Source organism: Haliaeetus albicilla, unplaced genomic scaffold, assembly GCF_947461875.1.
Source record: "Haliaeetus albicilla unplaced genomic scaffold, bHalAlb1.1 scaffold_166, whole genome shotgun sequence".
Lineage (NCBI taxonomy): Eukaryota > Metazoa > Chordata > Aves > Accipitriformes > Accipitridae > Haliaeetus > Haliaeetus albicilla.
Window position 1 is genome coordinate 25,349 of NW_027212416.1, and position 22,951 is coordinate 48,299.

A 22,951-nucleotide genomic window follows, 5' to 3' on the forward strand; every position below is an offset into this window, starting at 1 on the left:
GCTCCCAGTAAGCTCTAGTAGCTCCCAGTAAGCCCCAGTAGCTCCCAGTAAGCCGCGGTAGCTCCCAGTAAGCTCCAGTAGCTCCTAGGCGCTCCCAGTAAGCCCCAGTAGCTCTCAGGAAGCCCCAGTAGCTCCCAGTAAGCTCTAGCAGCCCTCACTAGCCCCCAGTAAGCCCCAGTAGCTCCCAGTAGCTCTCAGTAAACCCCAGTAGCTCCCAGTAACTGCTGGCAGTTCCCAGTAGCCCCCATAGCCCTCAGTAAGCTCCAGTAGCTCCCAGTAGTCCCCAGTAAGCCCCAGTAGCCCCCCGTACCCCCAGTGAGAGCCCCAGTAGCTCCCAGTAAGCCCCAGTAGCCCCTAGTAACTGCTGGCAGTTCCCAGTAGCCCCCAGTAAGCCCTAGTAGCTCCCAGTAAGCCCCAGTAACTCCCAGTACCCCCCAGTAACTGCTGGCAGTTCCTAGTAAGCCCCAGTAGCCCCCAGTAACTGCTGGGAGTTCCCAGTAAGCCCCCAGTAACTGCTGGCAAGCCCCAGTAGCCCCCAGTAACCTCCAGTAGCCCCCAGTAGTCCCCAGTAACTGCTGCCAGTTCCCAGTAACCCCCAGTAGCTCCCAGTTACCCCCCCCCCAGCAGCTCCCAGTCACTCCCAGTAACTCTCAGTCATTGCTGGAGGCTCCCAGTAGCCCCCAGTAACCCCCAGGAGCTCCCTTACCCCCTCCCAGCGCTCCCAGTATAACCCCCAGCTCTCCCAGTAGAACTCCCAGTGCTCCCAGTAACTCCCAGTTTCCTCCCTCCAGTGGGAGACAAAGTCCCGGCCGACATCCGCATCATCTCCATCAAGTCGACGACGCTGCGGGTCGACCAGTCCATCCTCACTGGTACGGGACTGGGAGAGACTGGGATCCGACTGGGACGGACTGGGAGGGAGGGGGACGGACGGGGATGGGACTGGGACGGACTGGGATGGACTGAAATGGGACTGGGGGGGACTGGGGTGGGACTGGAGGGGACGGGGACAGGTTGGAATGGGCTGGGACTGGGATGGGACGGGGACAGGCTGGAACGGACTGGGTGGGACTGGGATGGGACTGGGGGGAACTGGGATGGAACGGGGGGAGACTGGGATGGGACTGGAGGGAACTGGGATGGACTGGGGGGGACTGGGAGGGACTGGGATGGACTAAGGGGGAGTGGGACAGGACTGGGATGGAACTGGGACAGGACTAGGACGGAATGGGACGGGACTGGGACGGAACTGGGATGCACTGGAATGGGAGTAGGGGGAACTGGGATGGAACTGGGGGGAACTGGGATGGAACTGGGGGGGACTGGGATGGACTGGGACGGGACTGGAGGGAACTGGGATGGACTGGGGGGAACTGAGAGGGACTGGGATGGACTAAGGGGGAATTGGAACGGGACTGGGATGGAACTAGGACGGAATGGGACGGGACTGGGACGGACTGGGATGGGAGTAGGGGGAACTGGGATGGGACTGGGACGGACTGGGATGGGACTGGGATGAACTGGGATGGACTGGGGGGAACTGAGAGGGACTGGGATGGAGTAAGGGGGAGTGGGACAGGACTAGGACGGACTGGGATGAACTGGGATGGGACTGGGCCGAACTGGGATGGGACTGGGCCGAACTGGGATGGGACTGGGATGAACTGGGATGGACTGGGACGAACTGGGAGGTCTCCCAGCCGCTGTGTCCCCCCCCAGGGGAGTCGGTGTCGGTGATCAAACACACGGAGCCCGTCCCCGACCCCCGCGCCGTCAACCAGGACAAGAAGAACATGCTCTTCTCCGTGAGCGACACTCGCGTGTCATCGCATGTCATCGCGTGTCATCCCGTGTCATCCCGTGTCCCTCACCCCCGTGTCCGTCCCACCGCACGTCCCCCGGTGTCCTCACCACGCGTGTCAGCCCGTGTTCTCACCACGTGTTCTCAGCACGTGTTCCCACCACGTGTTCTCATCCCGTGTTCTCATCCCGTGTCATCCCGTGTTCTCACCCCGTGTCATCCCGTGTCATCCCGTCTTCTCATCCCATGTCACCCCGTGTCCGTCACCCCCATGTCCGTCCCACCGCACGTCCCCCGGTGTCCTCACCACGCGTGTCACCCCGTGTTCTCACCCCGTGTTCTCACCCCGTGTTCTCACCCCGTGTCATCCCATGTTCTCATCCCGTGTTCTCATCCCATGTTCTCATCCCGTGTTCTCACCCCGTGTCATCCCGTGTCATCCTGTGTTCTCACCCCGTGTCATCCCGTGTCATCCCGTGTTCTCACCCCGTGTCATCCTGTGTCCCTCACCCCCGTGTCCGTCCCACCGCACGTCCCCTGGTGTCCTCACCACGCGTGTCACCCCATGTTCTCACCACGTGTTCTCACCCCGTGTCATCCCATGTTCTCACCCCATGTCATCCCATGTTCTCATCCCGTGTTCTCACCCCGTGTCATCCCATGTTCTCATCCCGTGTTCTCACCCCATGTCATCCCGTGTCATCCCGTCTTCTCATCCCATGTCACCCCGTGTCCGTCACCCCCATGTCCGTCCCACCGCACGTCCCCCGGTGTCCTCACCACGCGTGTCAGCCCGTGTTCTCACCACGTGTTCTCACCACGTGTTCCCACCACGTGTTCTCATCCCGTGTCATCCCGTGTTCTCATCCCGTGTTCTCATCCCGTGTTCTCACCCCGTGTCATCCCGTGTCCCTCACCCCCGTGTCCGTCCCACCGCACGTCCCCCGGTGTCCTCACCACGCGTGTCACCCCGTGTTCTCACCACGTGTTCTCACCCCACGTCATCCCGTGTTCTCACCCCGTGTCATCCCGTGTCATCCCATGTTCTCACCCTGTGTCATCCCATGTTCTCATCCTGTGTTCTCACCCCGTGTCATCCTGTGTCATCCCATGTTCTCATCCCGTGTCACCCCGTGTCCCTCACCCCCGTGTCCGTCCCACCGCACGTCCCCCAGTGTCCTCACCACGCGTGTCACCCCGTGGTCTCACCACGTGTTCTCACCCCGTGTCATCCTGTGTTCTCATCCCATGTTCTCACCCTGTGTTCTCACCCCGTGTCATCCCGTGTTCTCATCCCGTGTCACCCCTGTGTCCGTCCCACCGCATGTTCCCTGGTGTCCTCACCACGCGTGTCACCCTGTGTTCTCATCCTGTGTTCTCACCCCGTGTCATCCCGTGTTCTCATCCCATGTTCTCACCCCGTGTCACCCCGTGTTCTCATCCCGTGTTCTCATCCCGTGTTCTCATCCCGTGTTCTCATCCTGTGTTCTCACCACGTGTTCTCATCCCGTGTCATCCCGTGTTCTCATCCCATGTTCTCATCCCGCGTCACTACCGTGTCATCCCGTGTCATCCCCGTGTCCGTCACCGCCGCGTCCATCCCACCACCCGTCTCCCAGCCGTGTCCCACCACGTGTCTCGTGTCCCACCACGTGTCCCCCAATGTCCCCCCACATCCCACCACACGTTCCCCATGTGCCACCACGTCCCCCTGTGTCCCACCACGTCCCCCTGTGTCCCACCACATTCCGTGTCCCACCACGTGTCCCATGACGTCCCACCATGTTCCCCATGTCCCACCACGTGTCCCATGATGTCCCCGTGTCCTACCATACATACCGTGACGTCCCCGTGTCCCACCACGTGTCCCATGATGTCCCACCACGCGTCCCATGATGTCCCACCACTCATCCTGTGATGTCCCCGTGTCCCACCACATGTCCCGTGATGTCCCACCACTCATCCTGTGATGTCCTCGTGTCCCACCACGTGTCCCCTGATGTCCCCATGTCCCACCACACATCCCATGATGTCCCACCACGTTCCCCATGTCCCACCACGTGTCCCATGATGTCCCACCACGTGTCCCATGATGTCCCACCACTCATCCTGTGATGTCCCCGTGTCCCACCACATGTCCCATGATGTCCCACCACTCATCCTGTGATGTCCTCGTGTCCCACCACGTGTCCCCTGATGTCCCCATGTCCCACCACACATCCCATGATGTCCCACCACGTTCCCCGTGTCCCACCACGTGTCCCATGATGTTCCACCACATTCCCTGTGTCCAACCATGTGTCCCCTGATGTCCCCATGTCCCACCACGTGTCCCATGATGTCCCACCATGTGTCCCATAATGTCCCACCGTGTTCTGCGTCCCACCACGTGTCCCATGATGTCCCCCCGTGTCCCACCACGTCCCGTGATGTCCCACCACATGTCCCCATATCCCACCACGTGTCCCATGATGTCCCACCATGTTCCCTGTGTCCCACCACGCGTCCCCTGATGTCCCACCACGTGTCCCTGTGTCCCACCACGCGTCCCCTGATGTCCCACCACGTGTCCCCATGTCCCACCACGTGTCCCGTGATGTCCTACCACATGTCCGCATGTCCCACTACGTGTCCCGTGATGTCCCACCACGTGTCCCACCACGTTCCCCATGTCCCACCACGTGTCCTATGATGTCCCACCACGCATCCCCTGATGTCCCACCACATGTCCCCGGATGTCCCCATGTCCCACCACGCATCCCCTGATGTCCCACCACGTGTCCCCGTGTCCCACCACGTGTCCCATGATGTCCCCCATGTCCCCCTATGTGTCCCATGATGTCCCACCACGTGTCCCATGACGTCCCACCACGTTCTGTGTCCCACCACGTGTCCCATGATGTCCCACCACGTTCCCCATGTCCCACCATGTGTCCCATGATGTCCCACCACATGTCCCCGGATGTCCCCGTGTCCCACCACGTATCCCATGATGTCCCACCACATTCTCCGTGTCCCACCATGCGTCCCGTGATGTCCCACCATGTTCCCCGTGTCCCGTGATGTCCCACCACGTGTCCCGTGATGTTCCACCACGTGTCCCATGATGTCCCACCACGTTCTGCGTCCCACCACGTGTCCCCTGATGTCCCACCCCGTGTCCCGTCCCCCCCCCCAAAACTCCCATCATCCCCCAACCGCCGTGTCCCCTCCCCCCCCGTCCCGGCAGGGCACCAACATCGGCGCGGGCAAAGCCGTCGGCATCGTGGTGGCCACGGGGGTCAACACGGAAATCGGGAAAATCCGCGACGAGATGGCGGCCACCGAGCAGGAGAAGACACCGCTGCAGCAGAAGCTGGACGAATTCGGGGAGCAGCTCTCCAAAGTCATCTCCCTCATCTGCGTCGCCGTCTGGCTCATTAACATCGGCCACTTTAACGACCCCGTCCACGGCGGCTCCTGGATCCGCGGCGCCATCTACTACTTCAAGATCGCCGTCGCCTTGGCCGTCGCCGCCATCCCCGAAGGTCCGACCCGCGGCGTGCGCCCACCGCGCTCGGGAAGGGTGGGGGCGTTGACGGGCTTGGGAGGTTTTGATCGTTTACGGGTTCGAAACGGCCGTTTTGGATCGTTGATGGGCTTAGAAGGTCCATTTTTGATCATTTACGGGTTTGTAATATCCATTTTTGCTCGTTTATGGGTTTAGAAGGTCCATTTTTGACCGTTTATGGGCTTAGAATGTGCATTTTTGATCATTTATGGGTTTAGAAGGTCCTTTTTTGATTGTTTACGGGCTTAGAATGTTCATTTTTGACCGTTTAAGGGTTCGTAATGTCCATTTTTGATGGTTGATGGGCTTAGAATGTCCATTTTTGACCGTTGACGGGTTCGTAATGTCCATTTTTGATGGTTGATGGGCTTAGAATGTCCATTTTTGACCGTTGACGGGTTCGTAATGTCCATTTTTGATGGTTGATGGGCTTAGTATGTCCATTTTTGACCGTTGACGGGTTCGTAGTGTGCATTTTTGATGGTTGATGGGCTTAAAATGTCCATTTTTGACCGTTGACGGGTTCGTAGTGTGCATTTTTGATGGTTGATGGGCTTAGAATGTCCATTTTTGACCGTTGACGGGTTCGTAATGTCCATTTTTGATGGTTGATGGGTTTAGAATGTCCATTTTTGACCGTTTAAGGGTTCGTAATGTCCATTTTTGATGGTTGATGGGCTTAGAATGTCCATTTTTGACCGTTGACGGGTTCGTAATGTCCATTTTTGATGGTTGATGGGCTTAGAATGTCCATTTTTGACCATTGACAGGTTCGTAATGTCCATTTTTGATCGTTGATGGGCTTAGAATGTCCATTTTTGACTGTTGACGGGTTCGTACTGTCCATTTTTGATGGTTGATGGGCTTAGAATGTCCGTTTTTGACCGTTGACGGGTTCGTAATGTCCATTTTTGATGGTTGATGGGCTTAAAATGTCCGTTTTTGACCATTGACGGGTTCGTAATGTCCATTTTTGATGGTTGATGGGCTTAGAATGTCCATTTTTGACCATTGACGGGTTCGTAATGTGCATTTTTGATGGTTGATGGGCTTAGAATGTCCATTTTTGACCGTTGACGGGTTCGTAATGTCCATTTTTGATGGTTGATGGGCTTAGAATGTCCATTTTTGACCGTTGACGGGTTCGTAATGTCCATTTTTGATGGTTGATGGGCTTAGAATGTCCATTTTTGACCGTTGACGGGTTCGTAATGTCCATTTTTGATGGTTGATGGGCTTAGAATGTCTGGGTTTGATCATTTATGGGTTCGTAATGTCCGTTTTTGATTGTTGATGGGCTTAGAAAGTCCATTTTTGACTGTTTATGGGCTTAGAAGGTCTGGTTTTGATCGTTTTTGGGTTCATAGTGTCCATTTTTGCTCTTAGATGGACTTAGAACAACCGTTTTTTATCATCTACCAGTTCGTAATGTCCGTTTTTGATTGTTTATGGGCTTAGAAGGTCCATTTTTGATCATTGATGGGCTTAGAATGTCTGGTTTTGATCGTTTACGGGTTCGTAGTGTCCATTTTTGACCTTAGATGGACTTAGAGTGGCTGTTTTTGACCATTTAACGGTTCGTAATGTCTGTTTTTGATCGTTTATGGGCTTACAATGTCCATTTTTGATCGTTGATGGGCTTAGAAGGTCCAGTTTTGATCGTTTGCGGGTTCGTAACATCCGTTTTTGATGTTTTGTGGGCTTAGAATGTCCATTTTTGATCAGTTATGGGCTTAGAATGTCAGAGTTTGTTTGTTTACGGGCTTAGAACGTCCATTTTTGATGCTTGATGGGCTTAGAATGTCCCTTTTTGATCATTTGTGGGCTCGTTATGTCTATCTTTGACCCTAGATGGACTTAAAATGTCTGTCTTTGATGTTCTATGGGTCTGTAAGGTCCATTTTTGATGGTTTACAGGTTTAGAATGTCAATCCTTGATTCTAGATGGGTTTAGAACGTCTGTCCTTGATTATTTATGGGTTTAGAACGTCGATCTTTGATGTTATATGGGTTTAGAATATCAATCCTCGGTTATTTATGGGTTTAGAACGTCAATCTTTAATGTTATATGGGTTTAGAACGTCCGTCCTTGATTATTTATGGGTTTAGAACATCAATCCTTGATCCTATATGGGTTTAGAACGTCCGTCCTTGATTATTTATGGGTTTAGAACACCAATTCTTGATCCTAGATGGATTTAGAACGTTCATCGTTGATTATTTATGGGTTTAAAATGTCAATCTTTGATCTTATATGGGTTTAGAATGTCAATCCTTGATCCTATATGGGTTTAGAACGCCCATTCTTGATCCTATATGGGTTTAGAACGTCAATTTTGGGTTGAGAATGTCCGTGCTTGACCTTACGTGGGTTTAGAACACCAATCCTTGATCCTGCGTGGGTTTAGAACATGCATCCTTGATTATTTATGGATTTAGACCGTCAGTCCTTGATGCTATATGGGTTTAGAACGTCCCTCCTTGACCCCGTATGGGTTCGGAATGCTTTTCCTTGACCCGATACGGACTTAGAACGTCCATCCTTGACCCCGTATGGGCTTGCAACGCCCTTACGTGACGCTTTACGGGTCTGTCGCCTCCCCCCCGGCCCCGCCGTGGGGCCGGTGGTCCCGCCGTGGGGCTGAGGGGACACCTCGCCGTAGGGCTGCCGGCCGTCATCACCACCTGCCTGGCGCTGGGGACCCGGCGGATGGCCAAGAAGAACGCCATCGTCAGGAGCCTGCCCTCGGTGGAGACCCTGGGCTGCACCTCCGTCATCTGCTCCGACAAGACCGGCACCCTCACCACCAACCAGATGTCCGTCTGCAAGGTAGGGGGGGGCCGTCGTGGGGTGCCCCGAGGTCCTCTGGGACCTTCTCGTGTCCCCTTGGGTGCTCCAAGGTCCTCCAGGAACCCCTCACGTCCCCTTGGGTGCTCCAAGGTCCTCCTCACATCCCCTTGGGTGCCCCACAGTCCTCTGGGACCTTCTCATGTCCCCTTGGGTGCTCCAACTCCTCCTCACGTCCCCTTGGGTGCTCCAAGGTCCTCTGGGACCTTCTCGTGTCCCCTTGGGTGCTCCAAGGTCCTCCAGGAACCCTTCATGTCCCCTTGGGTGCTCCAAGTGCTCCTCACGTCCCCTTGGGTGCCCCACAGTCCCCTGGGACCTTCTTGTGTCCCCTTGGGTGCTCCAAGGTTCCCTGGGAACCCCTCACGTCCCCTTGGGTGCTCCAAGGTCCTTCTCACATCCCCTTGGGTGCCCCACAGTCCTCTGGGACCTTCTTGTGTCCCCTTGGGTGCTCCAAGGTTCCCTGGGAACCCCTCACGTCCCCTTGGGTGCTCCAAGGTCCTTCTCACATCCCCTTGGGTGCCCCACAGTCCTCTGGGACCTTCTTGTGTCCCCTTGGGTGCTCCAAGGTCCCCTGGGAACCCTTCACGTCCCCTTGGGTGCTCCAAGGTCCTCCTCACGTCCCCTTGGGTGCCCCACAGTCATCTGGGACCTTCTCGTGTCCCCTTGGGTGCTCCAAGGTCCTCCTCACGTCCCCTTGGGTGCCCCACAGTCCCCTGGGACCTTCTTGTGTCCCCTTGGGTGCTCCAAGGTTCCCTGGGAACCCTTCACGTCCCCTTGGGTGCTCCAAGGTCCTCCAGGAACCCCTCGTGTCCCCTTGGGTGCTCCAACTCCTCCTCACGTCCCCTTGGGTGCTCCAAGGTCCTCTGGGACCTTCTCGTGTCCCCTTGGGTGCTCCAAGGTCCTCCTCACGTCCCCTTGGGTGCTCCAACGTCCCCCGAGACCCCCTGCCATCCTCTTGGTCCCTGTACCCCCCCCCCCCCAAGGACACCCCTGACCCCCTTTTTCTTCTCCACCCGCCCCCCCCAGATGTTCATCGTGGAGAAGGTGGAAGGCGACGTCTGCTCCCTCAACGAGTTCTCCATCACTGGCTCCACCTACGCCCCCGAGGGAGACGTGTGAGTGACCCGGTGGCACCCATGGGACCTTGGAGACCCCCTCTTGGGGGGTCTCCTTGTCCCCCACTGGCTGGTAATGACCCTTTTTGGGGTGGGGGGTGGGGGGTCCCCATCCTGGGAGATGTGGGAGCCGCTGGGGGGGCGGCTGTTGGGGGTTTTTGGGGTAGCCAAGAGGGGCTGGGGGACATCAGGGCACCCAAGGAGACGTCAGGGGGTCCTTGGGGACATTGGGGTACCAGGGGGGACGTCATGGGGTTCTTGGGGACATCGGGGCACCCAAAGGGATGTCAGGGGGGGTTTGGGGATGTTGGGGGGTCCTTGGGGACGTTGGGGCACCCAAGGGGGATCTCAAGGGGTTCTTGGGGACATCGGGGGGTTCTTGGGGACTTTGGAGCACCCAAGGGGACGTTGGGTGGTTCTTGGGGATGTTGGGTGGTTCTTGGGGACGTTGGGGCACCCAAGGGGAACTCAGGGGGTCCTTGGGGACATCAGGGGGTTCTTGGGGACTTTAGGGCACCCAAGGGGACATCAGGGGGTCCTTGGGGACATCGGGGCACCCAAGGGGATGTCAGGGGGTCCGTGGCGACGTTGGGGCACCAAGGGGGATGTCCTGGGGTCCTTGGGGACATCAGGGGGTCCTTGGGGACATCAGGAGGTTCTTGGGGACATCGGGGCACCCAAGGGGATGTCAGGGGGTTCTTGGGGACATTGGGGGGTCCTTGGGGATGTTGGGGCACCCAGGGGGGACATCAGGGGGTCCTTGGGGACATCAGGAGGTTCTTGGGGACATCGGGGCACCCAAGGGGATGTCAGGGGGTTCTTGGGGACATTGGGGGGTCCTTGGGGATGTTGGGGCACCCAGGGGGATGTCCTGGGGTCCTTGGGGACATCAGGGCACCCAAGGGGACATCGGGGCACCCAAAGGGATGTTGGGTGGTTCTTGGAGACGTTGGGGTACCAAGGGGGACGTCAGGGGGTCCTTGGGGATGTTGGGGCACCCAAAGGGATGTTGGGTGGTTCTTGGGGACGTTGGGGCACCCAGGGGGATGTCCTGGGGTCCTTGGGGACATCAGGGGGTCCTTGGGGATGTTGGGGCACCCAAAGGGATGTTGGGTGGTTCTTGGAGACGTTGGGGTACCAAGGGGGACGTCAGGGGGTCCTTGGGGATGTTGGGGCACCCAAAGGGATGTTGGGTGGTTCTTGGGGACGTTGGGGTACCAAGGGGGATGTCAGGGGGTCCTTGAGGATGTTGGGGCACCCAAAGGGATGTTGGGTGGTTCTTGGGGACGTTGGGGCACCCAGGGGGATGTCCTGGGGTCCTTGGGGACATCAGGGGGTCCTTGGGGATGTTGGGGCACCCAAAGGGATGTTGGGTGGTTCTTGGAGACGTTGGGGTACCAAGGGGGATGTCAGGGGGTCCTTGAGGATGTTGGGGCACCCAAAGGGATGTTGGGTGGTTCTTGGGGATGTTGGGGCACCCAAAGGGACATCAGGGGGTCCTTGGGGACGTTGGGGCACTCAGGGGGTCCCTGGGACCACCCCGAGGGGTGTCAGCAGAGCCCATCCCGTCCCCAAACCTCCTTCATCTTCCCCCCCCCCGCCAAAAAAAAAGGCTGAAGCAGGAGAAACAGGTGAAAGCCGGCCAATACGACGGGCTGGTGGAGCTGGCCACCATCTGCGCCCTCTGCAACGATTCCTCCCTCGACTACAACGAGGTGACCCCCCCGCGTCCCCCCGCGTCCCCCTCCGGCGCCGTCACCGTCACCGGTGACGCCGCGTCCGTCCGTCCCCACCGCAGGCCAAGGGCGTCTACGAGAAGGTGGGCGAGGCGACGGAGACGGCCCTCACCTGCTTGGTGGAGAAGATGAACGTCTTCAACACCGACGTCCGCAGCCTCTCCAAGGTGGAGCGGGCCAACGCCTGCAATTCCGTAAGCCAATTCCGTTCCGTGTCCTCTCCACGTTGACCCCACGTCCATCCCATCCACCGTTGACCTCGTTGACCCTCACCGTCTCCTTCCTCGGGGTCCTGTCCCCCATAACGACGTCCTCCATCCCCATAACCACGTTCTCCGTCCCCATAACCACGTCCTCCGTCCCCATAACCACGTCCTCCATCCCCATAACAACGTTCTCCATCCCCATAACCACGTTCTCCATCCCCATAACAACGTCCTCCATCCCCATAACCACGTTCTCCGTCCCCATAACCACGTCCTCCATCCCCATAACAACGTCCTCCATCCCCATAACCACGTTCTCCGTCCCCATAACCACGTCCTCCATCCCCATAACCACGTCCTCCGTCCCCATAACCACGTCCTCCATCCCCATAACAACGTTCTCCATCCCCATAACCACGTTCTCCATCCCCATAACAACGTCCTCCATCCCCATAACCACGTTCTCCGTCCCCATAACCACGTCCTCCATCCCCATAACAACGTCCTCCATCCCCATAACCACGTTCTCCGTCCCCATAACCACGTCCTCCATCCCCATAACAACGTCCTCCATCCCCATAACCACGTTCTCCGTCCCCATAACCACGTCCTCCATCCCCATAACAACGTCCTCCATCCCCATAACCACGTTCTCCGTCCCCATAACCACGTCCTCCATCCCCATAACAACGTCCTCCATCCCCATAACCACGTTCTCCGTCCCCATAACCACGTCCTCCATCCCCATAACAACGTCCTCCATCCCCATAACCACGTCCTCCATCCCCATAACAACGTCCTCCATCCCCATAACCACGTTCTCCGTCCCCATAACCACGTTCTCCGTCCCCATAACTACGTTCTCCGTCCCCATAACCACATCCTCCATCCCCATAACCACGTTCTCCGTCCCCATAACCACGTCCTCCATCCCCATAACCACGTTCTCCGTCCCCATAACCACGTCCTCCATCCCCATAACAACGTCCTCCATCCCCATAACCACGTCCTCCGTCCCCATAACCACGTCCTCCGTCCCCATAACCACGTCCTCCGTCCCCCCAGGTCATCAAGCAGCTGATGAAGAAGGAGTTCACCTTGGAGTTCTCCCGCGACCGCAAGTCCATGTCGGTCTACTGCTCCCCGGCCAAAGCTTCCCGGGCCGCCGTGGGCAACAAGATGTTCATCAAGGTGAGCACCCTTCGCCGTGGCCCCGTGACCCATCAACGCGACCCAATGTCCCGTCGCCGTGTCCCCGTGTCCATCGCTGTGTCCCCGTGTCCGTCACTGTGTGTCTGTGTCCGTCACCGCACCTCCATGACCCATCACCGTGTCCTCGTGTCCCATCACCGTGTCCCTGTCCCATCACCGCGTCCCTGTAACCCATCACCATGACCCAATGTCCCATCACCGTGTCCCCATGTCCCATCACCGTGACCCGATGTCCCATCACCGCGTCCCCATGATCCATCACCACATCCCCACGACCCATCGCCATGACCCAACGTCCCATCACCGTGTCCCTGTGACCCATCACCGTGACCCCATGTCCCATCACCGCGTCCCCGTGACCATCACCACATCCCTGTCCCACCACCGTGTCCCCGTGACCCACCACCGCGTCCCCACGACCCGTCACCACGTCCCTGTGTCCATCACCGTGTCCTCGTGTCCCATCACCACGTCCCTGTGACTCACCACCACGACCCAACGTCCCATCACCATGTCCCCATGACCCACCACCGTGTCCTTGTGTCCCATCACCACGTTCTCGTGACCCGTCACCATCTCTCGTGTCCCATCACTGTGTCCTCGTGTCCCATCACCACGTCCCCACAACCCGTCACTGTGTCCCTGTGTCCCGTCATCACGTCCCTGTGACCCATCACCACGTCCTCACGACCCGTCACCGTGTCCCTGTGTCCATCACCGTGTCCCCACATCCCTGTGACCCATCACCGTGTCCCCGTGTCCCACCACTGTGTCCTTGTGTCCCACCACCACATCCCCATGACCCATCACCACGTCCCTGTGTCCATCACCATGTCCCCACGTCTCTGTGACCCATCACCGTGTCCTCGTGTCCCACCACCACATCCCCCTAATCTATCACCACGTCCCTGTGTCCATCACCGTGTCCCTGTGTCCCACCACCACGACCCAATATCCCACCACCGCGTCCCCACGACCCATCACCACGTCCCTGTGACCCACCACCACGACCCAACGTCCCATCACCGCGTCCTTGTGTCCCACCACCGCGTCCTTGTGTCCCACCACCACGTCCCCGTGTCCCACCACCACATCCCCGTGTCCCACCACCGCGTCCTTGTGTCCCACCACCGCGTCCTTGTGTCCCACCATGTCCTTGTGTCCCACTACCACATCCCCATGTCCCACCACCACGTCCCCATGTCCCACCACCACATCCCCGTGTCCCACCACCGCGTCCTTGTGTCCCACCGTGTCCTTGTGTCCCACCACCACATCCCTGTGTCCCACCACCGCGTCCTTGTGTCCCAGCACCGCGTCCCCGTGACCCACCACCACATCCCCGTGTCCCACCACCGCGTCCTTGTGTCCCACCACCGCGTCCTTGTGTCCCACCACCACGTCCCCGTGACCCACCACTGCGTCCCCGTGTCCCACCACCATGTTCTTGTGTCCCACCACCGCGTCCCCGTGTCCCAGCACCGCGTCCCCGTGACCCACCACCGCGTCCTTGTGTCCCACCACTGCATCCTTGTGTCCCACCACCACATCCCCGTGTCCCACCACCACATCCCCGTGTCCCACCACCGCGTCCCTGTGACCCACCACCACGTCCTTGTGTCCCACCACCGTGTCCTTGTGTCCCACCATCGCGTCCTTGTGTCCCACCGTGTCCTTGTGTCCCACCACCACATCCCCGTGACCCACCACCGCGTCCCAAGGTCCCACCACCACATCCCCGTGACCCACCACCGCGTCCTTGTGTCCCACCACCGCGTCCTTGTGTCCCACCGCCACGTCCCCCCCTCGCAGGGTGCCCCCGAGGGCGTCATCGAGCGCTGCAACTACGTCCGGGTGGGCACCACGCGGGTCCCCCTGACGCCGATGGTCAGGGAGAAGATCCTCGCCGTCATCAAGGAGTGGGGCACCGGCCGCGACACCCTACGCTGCCTGGCCCTGGCCACCCGCGACACCCCCCCCAAGAAGGAGGAGATGGTCCTGGAGGACTCCACCAAATTCGCCGAGTACGAGGTGAGTTTTGGGGGGTGATCGGGATCTCGGGGGGGGTTCCCTGCTCTCCTGGGAGCTTTTCGTGGGGTCTCTGGTCCCGTGTGACCTCGTCTTGGGGGGTCCTCGGTCCCATATGGCCACCTAAAACCTTCTCTGGGGAGGTGCTTGGTCCTTCAAGGGTGGCCGGTGTCCACTTTTTGGGGTCCTCCATCCCATGTGGCCACATAAAACCTTCTCTGGGGGGTTCTTGGTCCTTCAAGGGTGTCCGGTGTCCCCGTTTTGGGGTCCTTGGTCATTCAAGGGTGTCCAGTGTCCACTTTTTGGGGTCCCCGGTCCCATATGGCCACGTAAAACCTTCTCGGGGGGGTCCTTGGTCCTTCAAGGGTGTCCAGTGTCCACTTTTTGGGGTCCTTGGTCCTTCAAGGGTGTCTGATGTCCACTTTTTGGGGTCCTCCATCCCATATGGCCACATAAAACCTTCTTGGGGAGGTCCTTGATCCTTCAAGGGTGTCTGGTGTCCACTTTTTGGGATCCTTGGTCATTCAAGGGTGCCCAGTGTCCACTTTTTGGGGTCCTTGGTCCTTCACGGGTGTCCGGTGTCCACTTTTTGGGGTCCCCGGTCCCCTATGACCACGTAAAACCTTCTTGTGGGGGGGGTCCTTGGTCATTCAAGGGTGTCCAGTGTCCACTTTTTGGGGTCTCTCGTCCCATATGGCCACGTAAAACCTTCTTGGGGAGGTCCTTCGTCCTTCAAGGGTGTCTGGTGTCCACTTTTTGGGGTCCTTGGTCCTTCAAGGGTGGCCGGTGTCCACTTTTTGGGGTCCTCCATCCCATATGGCCACGTAAAACCTTCTTGGGGAGGTCGTTGGTCCTTCAAGGGTATCCAGTGTCCACTTTTTGGGGTCTCTCATCCCGTATGGCCATGAAAACCTTCTCTGGGGGGTCCTTGGTTCTTCAAAGGTGTCTGGTGTCCCCGTTTTGGGGTCCTTGGTCATTCAAGGGTGTCCAGTGTCCACTTTTTGGCGTCCCCGGTCCCATATGGCCATGTAAAACCTTCTCGGGGGGGTCCTTGGTCCTTCAAGGGTGTCCAGTGTCCACTTTTTGGGGTCCTTGGTCCTTCAAGGGTGGCTGGTGTCCACTTTTTGGGGTCCTCCATCCCATATGGCCACATAAAACCTTCTTGGGGAGGTCCTTGATCCTTCACGGGTGTCCGGTGTCCACTTTTTGGGGTCCCCGGTCCCCTATGACCACGTAAAACCTTCTTGTGGGGGGGGTCCTTGGTCATTCAAGGGTGTCCAGTGTCCACTTTTTGGGGTCTCTCGTCCCATATGGCCACGTAAAACCTTCTTGGGGGGTTCCTTGGTCCTTCAAGGGTGTCCAGTGTCCCCATTTTGGGGTCCTCCATCCCATATGGCCACGTAAAACCTTCTCTGGGGGGTCTTTGATCCTTCAAGGGTGTCCAGTGTCCCCATTTTGGGGTCCTCCATCCCATATGGCCACGTAAAACCTTCTTGGGGGGGTCCTTGGTCCTTCAAGGGTGTCTGGTGTCCACTTTTTGGGGTCCTTGGTCCTTCAAGGGTGGCCGGTGTCCACTTTTTGGGGTCCTCCATCCCCTATGACCACGTAAAACCTTCTCTGTTGGGGTTCTTGGTCCTTCAAGGGTGTCCAGTGGCCTCGTTTCGGTGTTGCCAGTCCCATATGGCCACGTAAAACCTTTTTAGGGGTCTCCTTGGTCCTTCAAGGGTGGCCGGTGTCCACTTTTTGGGGTCCTCCATCCCATATGGCCATGTAAAACCTTTTTAGGGGTCTCCTTGGTCCTCCAAGGGTGTCCGGTGTCTCCAGTTTTGGGTTCCGCCGTCCCATCCGTCCCCGTTTCCTCCCCCCCCAGACGGACTTGACCTTCGTGGGCTGCGTGGGGATGCTGGACCCACCCCGTAAAGAAGTGATGGGTTCCATCTGCCTGTGCCGGGACGCCGGCATTCGGGTCATCATGATCACGGGCGACAACAAAGGGACGGCCATCGCCATCTGCCGCCGCATCGGCATCTTCAGCGAGGACGAGGAGGTGACGGGGCGGGCGTACACGGGGCGGGAATTCGACGACCTCCCCCCCGCCGAGCAGCGGGAAGCCTGCCGCCGCGCCTGCTGCTTCGCCCGCGTCGAGCCCACCCACAAGTCCAAGATCGTCGAGTTCCTCCAGTCCTTCGACGAGATCACCGCCATGGTGAGGGGCGCGGCGGCGCTCGGACGGGGGTTTTGGGGGGCCGGCGTCGATGTGTGATGTGGTTTTGGGGGTCCGTCATCGTTCTGGGGTGATCCTGGAGCTCCAGGATCGCTCTGACGTGGTTTTGGGGGTCCATCATCATTGTGTGACGTGGTTTTGGGGGTCTGTCATCGTTCTGGGTGATCCTGGAGCTCCAGGATCGCTCTGACGTGGTTTTGGGGGTCCATCATCGCTGTATGATGTGGGTTTGGGGGTCTAACATCACTCTGGGGTGATCCTGGAGCTCCAGCAGAGCTCAGACGTGGTTTTGGGGGTCCATCATTGCTGTGTGACGTGGTTTTGGGGGTCCATCATCGTTCTGGGGTGATCCTGGAGCTCCAGGATCGCTCTGACGTGGTTTTGGGGGTCCATCATCGTTGTGTGACGTGGTTTTGGGGGTCCATCATCTCTGTGTGACGTGGTTTTGGGGGTCTGTCATCGTTCTGGGTGATCCTGGAGCTCCAGCATCATGCTGACGTGGTTTTGGGGGTCCATCATCGCTGTATGATGTGGGTTTGGGGGTCTAACGTCACTCTGGGGTGATCCTGGAGCTCCAGCAGAGCTCAGACGTGGTTTTGGGGGTCCATCATTGCTGTGTGACGTGGTTTTGGGGGTCCATCATCTCTGTGTGATGTGGTTTTGGGGGTCCATCATCGTTCTGGGGTGATCCTGGAGCTCCAGGATTGCTCTGACGTGGTTTTGGGGGTCCATCATAATTGTGTGACGTGGTTTTGGGGGTCCATCATGTTCTGGGGTGATTCTAGAGCTCCAGGATTGCTCTGACGTGGTTTTGGGGGTCCATCATCATTCTGGGGTGATCCTGGAGCTCCAGGATCGCTCTGACGTGGTTTTGGGGGTCCATCATCGTTGTGTGACGTGGTTTTGGGGGTCCATCATCTCTGTGTGACGTGGTTTTGGGGGTCCATCATCGTTCTCGGGTGATCCTGGAGCTCCAGCATCATGCTGACATGGTTTTGGGGGTCCATCATAATTGTGTGACGTGGTTTTGGGGGTCCATCGTCATTCTGGGGTGATTCTAGAGCTCCAGGATCGCTCTGACGTGGTTTTGGGGGTCCATCATAATTGTGTGACGTGGTTTTGGGGGTCCGTCATCGTTCTGGGTGATCCTGGAGCTCCAGGATCGCTCTGACGTGGTTTTGGGGGTCCATCATCATTGTGTGACGTGGTTTTGGGGGTCCATCATAATTGTGTGATGTGGTTTTGGGGGTCTGTCATCGTTCTGGGTGATCCTGGAGCTCCAGGATCGCTCTGACGTGGTTTTGGGGGTCCATCATCGCTGTATGATGTGGGTTTGGGGGTCTAACATCACTCTGGGGTGATCCTGGAGCTCCAGCAGAGCTCAGACGTGGTTTTGGGGGTCCATCATTGCTGTGTGACGTGGTTTTGGGGGTCCATCATCGTTCTGGGGTGATCCTGGAGCTCCAGGATCGCTCTGACGTGGTTTTGGGGGTCCATCATCGTTGTGTGACGTGGTTTTGGGGGTCCATCATCTCTGTGTGACGTGGTTTTGGGGGTCTGTCATCGTTCTGGGTGATCCTGGAGCTCCAGCATCATGCTGACGTGGTTTTGGGGGTCCATCATCGCTGTATGATGTGGGTTTGGGGGTCTAACGTCACTCTGGGGTGATCCTGGAGCTCCAGCAGAGCTCAGACGTGGTTTTGGGGGTCCATCATTGCTGTGTGACGTGGTTTTGGGGGTCCATCATCTCTGTGTGATGTGGTTTTGGGGGTCCATCATCGTTCTGGGGTGATCCTGGAGCTCCAGGATTGCTCTGACGTGGTTTTGGGGGTCCATCATAATTGTGTGACGTGGTTTTGGGGGTCCATCATGTTCTGGGGTGATTCTAGAGCTCCAGGATCGCTCTGACGTGGTTTTGGGGGTCCATCATCATTCTGGGGTGATCCTGGAGCTCCAGGATCGCTCTGACGTGGTTTTGGGGGTCCATCATCTCTGTGTGACGTGGTTTTGGGGGTCCATCATCGTTCTCGGGTGATCCTGGAGCTCCAGCATCATGCTGACATGGTTTTGGGGGTCCATCATAATTGTGTGACGTGGTTTTGGGGGTCCATCGTCATTCTGGGGTGATTCTAGAGCTCCAGGATCGCTCTGACGTGGTTTTGGGGGTCCATCATAATTGTGTGACATGGTTTTGGGGGTCTGTCATCGTTCTGGGTGATCCTGGAGCTCCAGGATCGCTCTGACGTGGTTTTGGGGGTCCATCATCATTGTGTGACGTGGTTTTGGGGGTCCATCATCGTTCTGGGGTGATTCTAGAGCTCCAGGATCGCTCTGACGTGGTTTTGGGGCTCCAACATCGCGCTGGGGTGCTCCTGGGGGGTCCAGCCTGGCTCTGACCCAGCCTTGAGGTCCCGTCACATCTCCCAGCGATGCTCTGGAGCTCAAGGGTGGCTGATACCCTCGCCGGGGGGCACCCACCACCCTCCTTGGGGCACCCATCACCCCCTTTGGGTGACCCATAACCCCCTTGGGAGACCCATAACCACCTTTGGGAGACCCACCACCCTCTTGGTTGACCCACCACCACCCTTGGTTGACCCATTACCCCTCTTGGTTGACCCATAACCTTCTTTGGGAGACCCACCACCCTCTTGGTTGACCCATAACCCCCCTTGGAAGACCCACCATCCTCTTGGTTGACCCACCACCGCCCTTGGGAGACCCATAACCCCCCTCGGGAGACCCATAACCACCTTTGGGAGACCCACCACCCTCTTGGGTGACCCATAACCCCCCTTGGTTGACCCATAACCACCCTTGGAAGACCCACCACCCTCTTGGGTGACCCATAACCCCCCTTGGTTGACCCATAACCCCTCTCGGTTGACCCACCACCGCCCTTGGTTGACCCATAACCCCCCTCGGGAGACCCATAACCCCCCTTGGTTGACCCATAACCACCCTTGGAAGACCCACCACCCTCTTGGTTGACCCATAACCCCCCTTGGTTGACCCATAACCCCTCTTGGTTGACCCATAACCACCCTTGGAAGACCCACCACCCTCTTGGTTGACCCATAACCCCTCTCGGTTGACCCACCACCGCCCTTGGTTGACCCATAACCCCCCTCGGGAGACCCATAACCCCCCCTTGGTTGACCCATAACCACCCTTGGAAGACCCACCACCCTCTTGGTTGACCCATAACCCCTCTTGGTTGACCCATAACCTTCTTTGGGAGACCCACCACCCTCTTGGTTGACCCATAACCCCCCTTGGAAGACCCACCACCCTCTTGGTTGACCCATAACCCCCCTTGGTTGACCCATAACCTTCTTTGGGAGACCCACCACCCTCTTGGTTGACCCATAACCCCCCTTGGAAGACCCACCACCCTCTTGGTTGACCCATAACCCCCCTTGGTTGACCCATAACCCCCCTTGGGAGACCCATAACCACCTTTGGGAGACCCACCACCCTCTTGGGTGACCCATAACCCCCCTTGGTTGACCCATAACCCCTCTCGGTTGACCCACCACCGCCCTTGGTTGACCCATAACCCCCCTCGGGAGACCCATAACCCCCCTTGGTTGACCCATAACCACCCTTGGAAGACCCACCACCCTCTTGGTTGACCCATAACCCCCCTTGGTTGACCCATAACCCCTCTTGGTTGACCCATAACCACCCTTGGAAGACCCACCACCCTCTTGGTTGACCCATAACCCCTCTTGGTTGACCCATAACCTTCTTTGGGAGACCCACCACCCTCTTGGTTGACCCATAACCCCTCTTGGTTGACCCATAACCTTCTTTGGGAGACCCACCACCCTCTTGGTTGACCCATAACCCCCCTTGGAAGACCCACCACCCTCTTGGTTGACCCATAACCCCCCTTGGTTGACCCATAACCTTCTTTGGGAGACCCACCACCCTCTTGGTTGACCCATAACCCCTCTTGGTTGACCCATAACCTTCTTTGGGAGACCCACCACCCTCTTGGTTGACCCATAACCCCCCTTGGAAGACCCACCATCCTCTTGGTTGACCCATAACCCCCCTTGGTTGACCCATAACCCCCCTTGGGAGACCCATAACCACCTTTGGGAGACCCACCACCCTCTTGGTTGACCCATAACCCCCCTTGGTTGACCCATAACCACCCTTGGAAGACCCACCACCCTCTTGGGTGACCCATAACCCCTCTCGGTTGACCCACCACCGCCCTTGGTTGACCCATAACCCCCCTCGGGAGACCCATAACCCCCCTTGGTTGACCCATAACCACCCTTGGAAGACCCACCACCCTCTTGGTTGACCCATAACCCCCCTTGGTTGACCCATAACCCCTCTTGGTTGACCCATAACCACCCTTGGAAGACCCACCACCCTCTTGGTTGACCCATAACCCCTCTTGGTTGACCCATAACCTTCTTTGGGAGACCCACCACCCTCTTGGTTGACCCATAACCCCTCTTGGTTGACCCATAACCTTCTTTGGGAGACCCACCACCCTCTTGGTTGACCCATAACCCCCCTTGGAAGACCCACCATCCTCTTGGTTGACCCATAACCCCCCTTGGGAGACCCATAACCACCTTTGGGAGACCCACCACCCTCTTGGTTGACCCATAACCCCCCTTTGGGAGACCCTGACACCGATCCCTTCCCTCCCCGGCGCAGACGGGCGACGGGGTGAACGACGCGCCGGCGTTGAAGAAAGCCGAAATCGGCATCGCCATGGGCTCGGGGACGGCGGTGGCCAAGACGGCCTCCGAGATGGTCTTGGCCGACGACAACTTCTCCACCATCGTGGCGGCGGTGGAAGAGGGCCGGGCCATCTACAACAACATGAAGCAGTTCATCCGCTACCTCATCTCCTCCAACGTCGGCGAGGTGGTCTGGTGAGAGGGCCTCCCAGTGCCTCCCAGTTCCTCCCAGTTCATCCCAGTACCCCCCACCCCGCCCCCGGTCTCGCCAGCTTCCTTCTAGTCCCACCGGTTCCCACCAGTTCCCACCAGGTTCCCTCCTGGCCGCCCCAAAACCCCCCCTTGGTGTCCCCCCGATCCGCCCGAGCTTCCCCAGTTCCTCCCAGTTCATCCCAGTACCCCCCCCACACCCCACCCCACTCTTGCCAGCTTCCTTCTAGTCCCACCCGTTCCCACCAGTTCCCACCAGTTTCTCCCGTTCCCTCCTGGCCGCCCCAAAACCCCCCCTTGGTCGTTCACCCCAGGTCCCTCTGATCCACCCGAGCTTCCCCAGTTCCTCCCAGTTCGTCCCAGTGCCCCCCCCAGTCTCGCCAGCTTCCTTCTAGTCCCACCCGTTCCCACCAGTTTCTCCAGTTCCTTCCTGGCTGCCCCAAACCCCCTTGGTCCCCCCCCAGGCCCCCCCCTCAGGTCCCTCCGATCCACCCAAACTCCCCCAGTTCATCCCAGTTCCCCCTGATCCCCCTCCCAGTCCCCCCCAGTTCCCCCTGATCCCCCTCCCAGTCCCCCCCAGCCCCCGAATCCCCTCCAGCCCCACTGCTTCCCCCCAGACCCCCAAATCCCCCCAGTTGCCACAATCGTCCCCAGTTGCCCCTGAACCCCCTCCCAGTTCCTCCCAGTCCCCCTCAGTTCCCCCTGACCCCCCTCCCAGTCCCCCCAGTCCCACTGGTTCCCCCAAGTCCCCCCAATTCCCATTATCACCCCCAGTTCCCCTTGACCCCCACCCCCCACCCACCTCCCCAGTTCCTCCCAGTTCCCCCTGACGCCCCTCCCAGTTCCTCCCAGTACCCCCCAACCCTCCCAGTCCCCCCCAGTCCCCTCCATCTCCCCCACAAACCCCCCAATCCCCATTCCCCCCAACCCCCTACCCCCTTCCCCACCCTCCCAGTTCCTCCCAGTTCCTCTGACACCCCTCCCAGCTCCTCCCAGTTCCTCCCAGTTCCCCCTGACACCCCTCCCAGTTCCTCCCAGTTCCCCCGACACCCCTCCCAGCTCCTCCCAGCCCCTCCCAGTCCCCCCCAACTCCCCCCAAACCCCCCAATCCCCCTTCCCCCACCCCCCTCCCGCCCCTTCCCCACCCTCCCACTCCCTCCCAGTTCCTCCCAGTTCCCCCTGACACCCCTCCCAGCTCCTCCCAGTTCCCCCGACACCCCTCCCAGCTCCTCCCAGCCCCTCCCAGTCCCCCCCAACTCCCCCCAAACCCCCCAATCCCCCTTCCCCCACCCCCCTCCCGCCCCTTCCCCAC

At 58.6% G+C, this 22,951-nt stretch overlaps 1 protein-coding gene across 2 annotated transcripts in view; it reads left to right on the top strand.

Moving 5' to 3' along the window:
- Nucleotides 1–22,951, top strand: part of ATP2A1 (ATPase sarcoplasmic/endoplasmic reticulum Ca2+ transporting 1) — a 46,936-nt gene that overhangs the window by 6,934 nt on the left and 17,051 nt on the right. For both annotated transcript variants that reach the window (XM_069777782.1, XM_069777783.1), the window contains exons 6-16: nt 792–872; nt 1,720–1,805; nt 5,031–5,328; nt 8,015–8,181; nt 9,226–9,314; nt 10,927–11,029; nt 11,113–11,244; nt 12,322–12,447; nt 14,281–14,499; nt 16,367–16,702; nt 21,404–21,624. In XM_069777782.1, the coding sequence (XP_069633883.1) occupies nt 792–872; nt 1,720–1,805; nt 5,031–5,328; nt 8,015–8,181; nt 9,226–9,314; nt 10,927–11,029; nt 11,113–11,244; nt 12,322–12,447; nt 14,281–14,499; nt 16,367–16,702; nt 21,404–21,624 (1,858 nt within the window). The remainder of the gene's footprint in view (nt 1–791; nt 873–1,719; nt 1,806–5,030; nt 5,329–8,014; nt 8,182–9,225; nt 9,315–10,926; nt 11,030–11,112; nt 11,245–12,321; nt 12,448–14,280; nt 14,500–16,366; nt 16,703–21,403; nt 21,625–22,951) is intronic.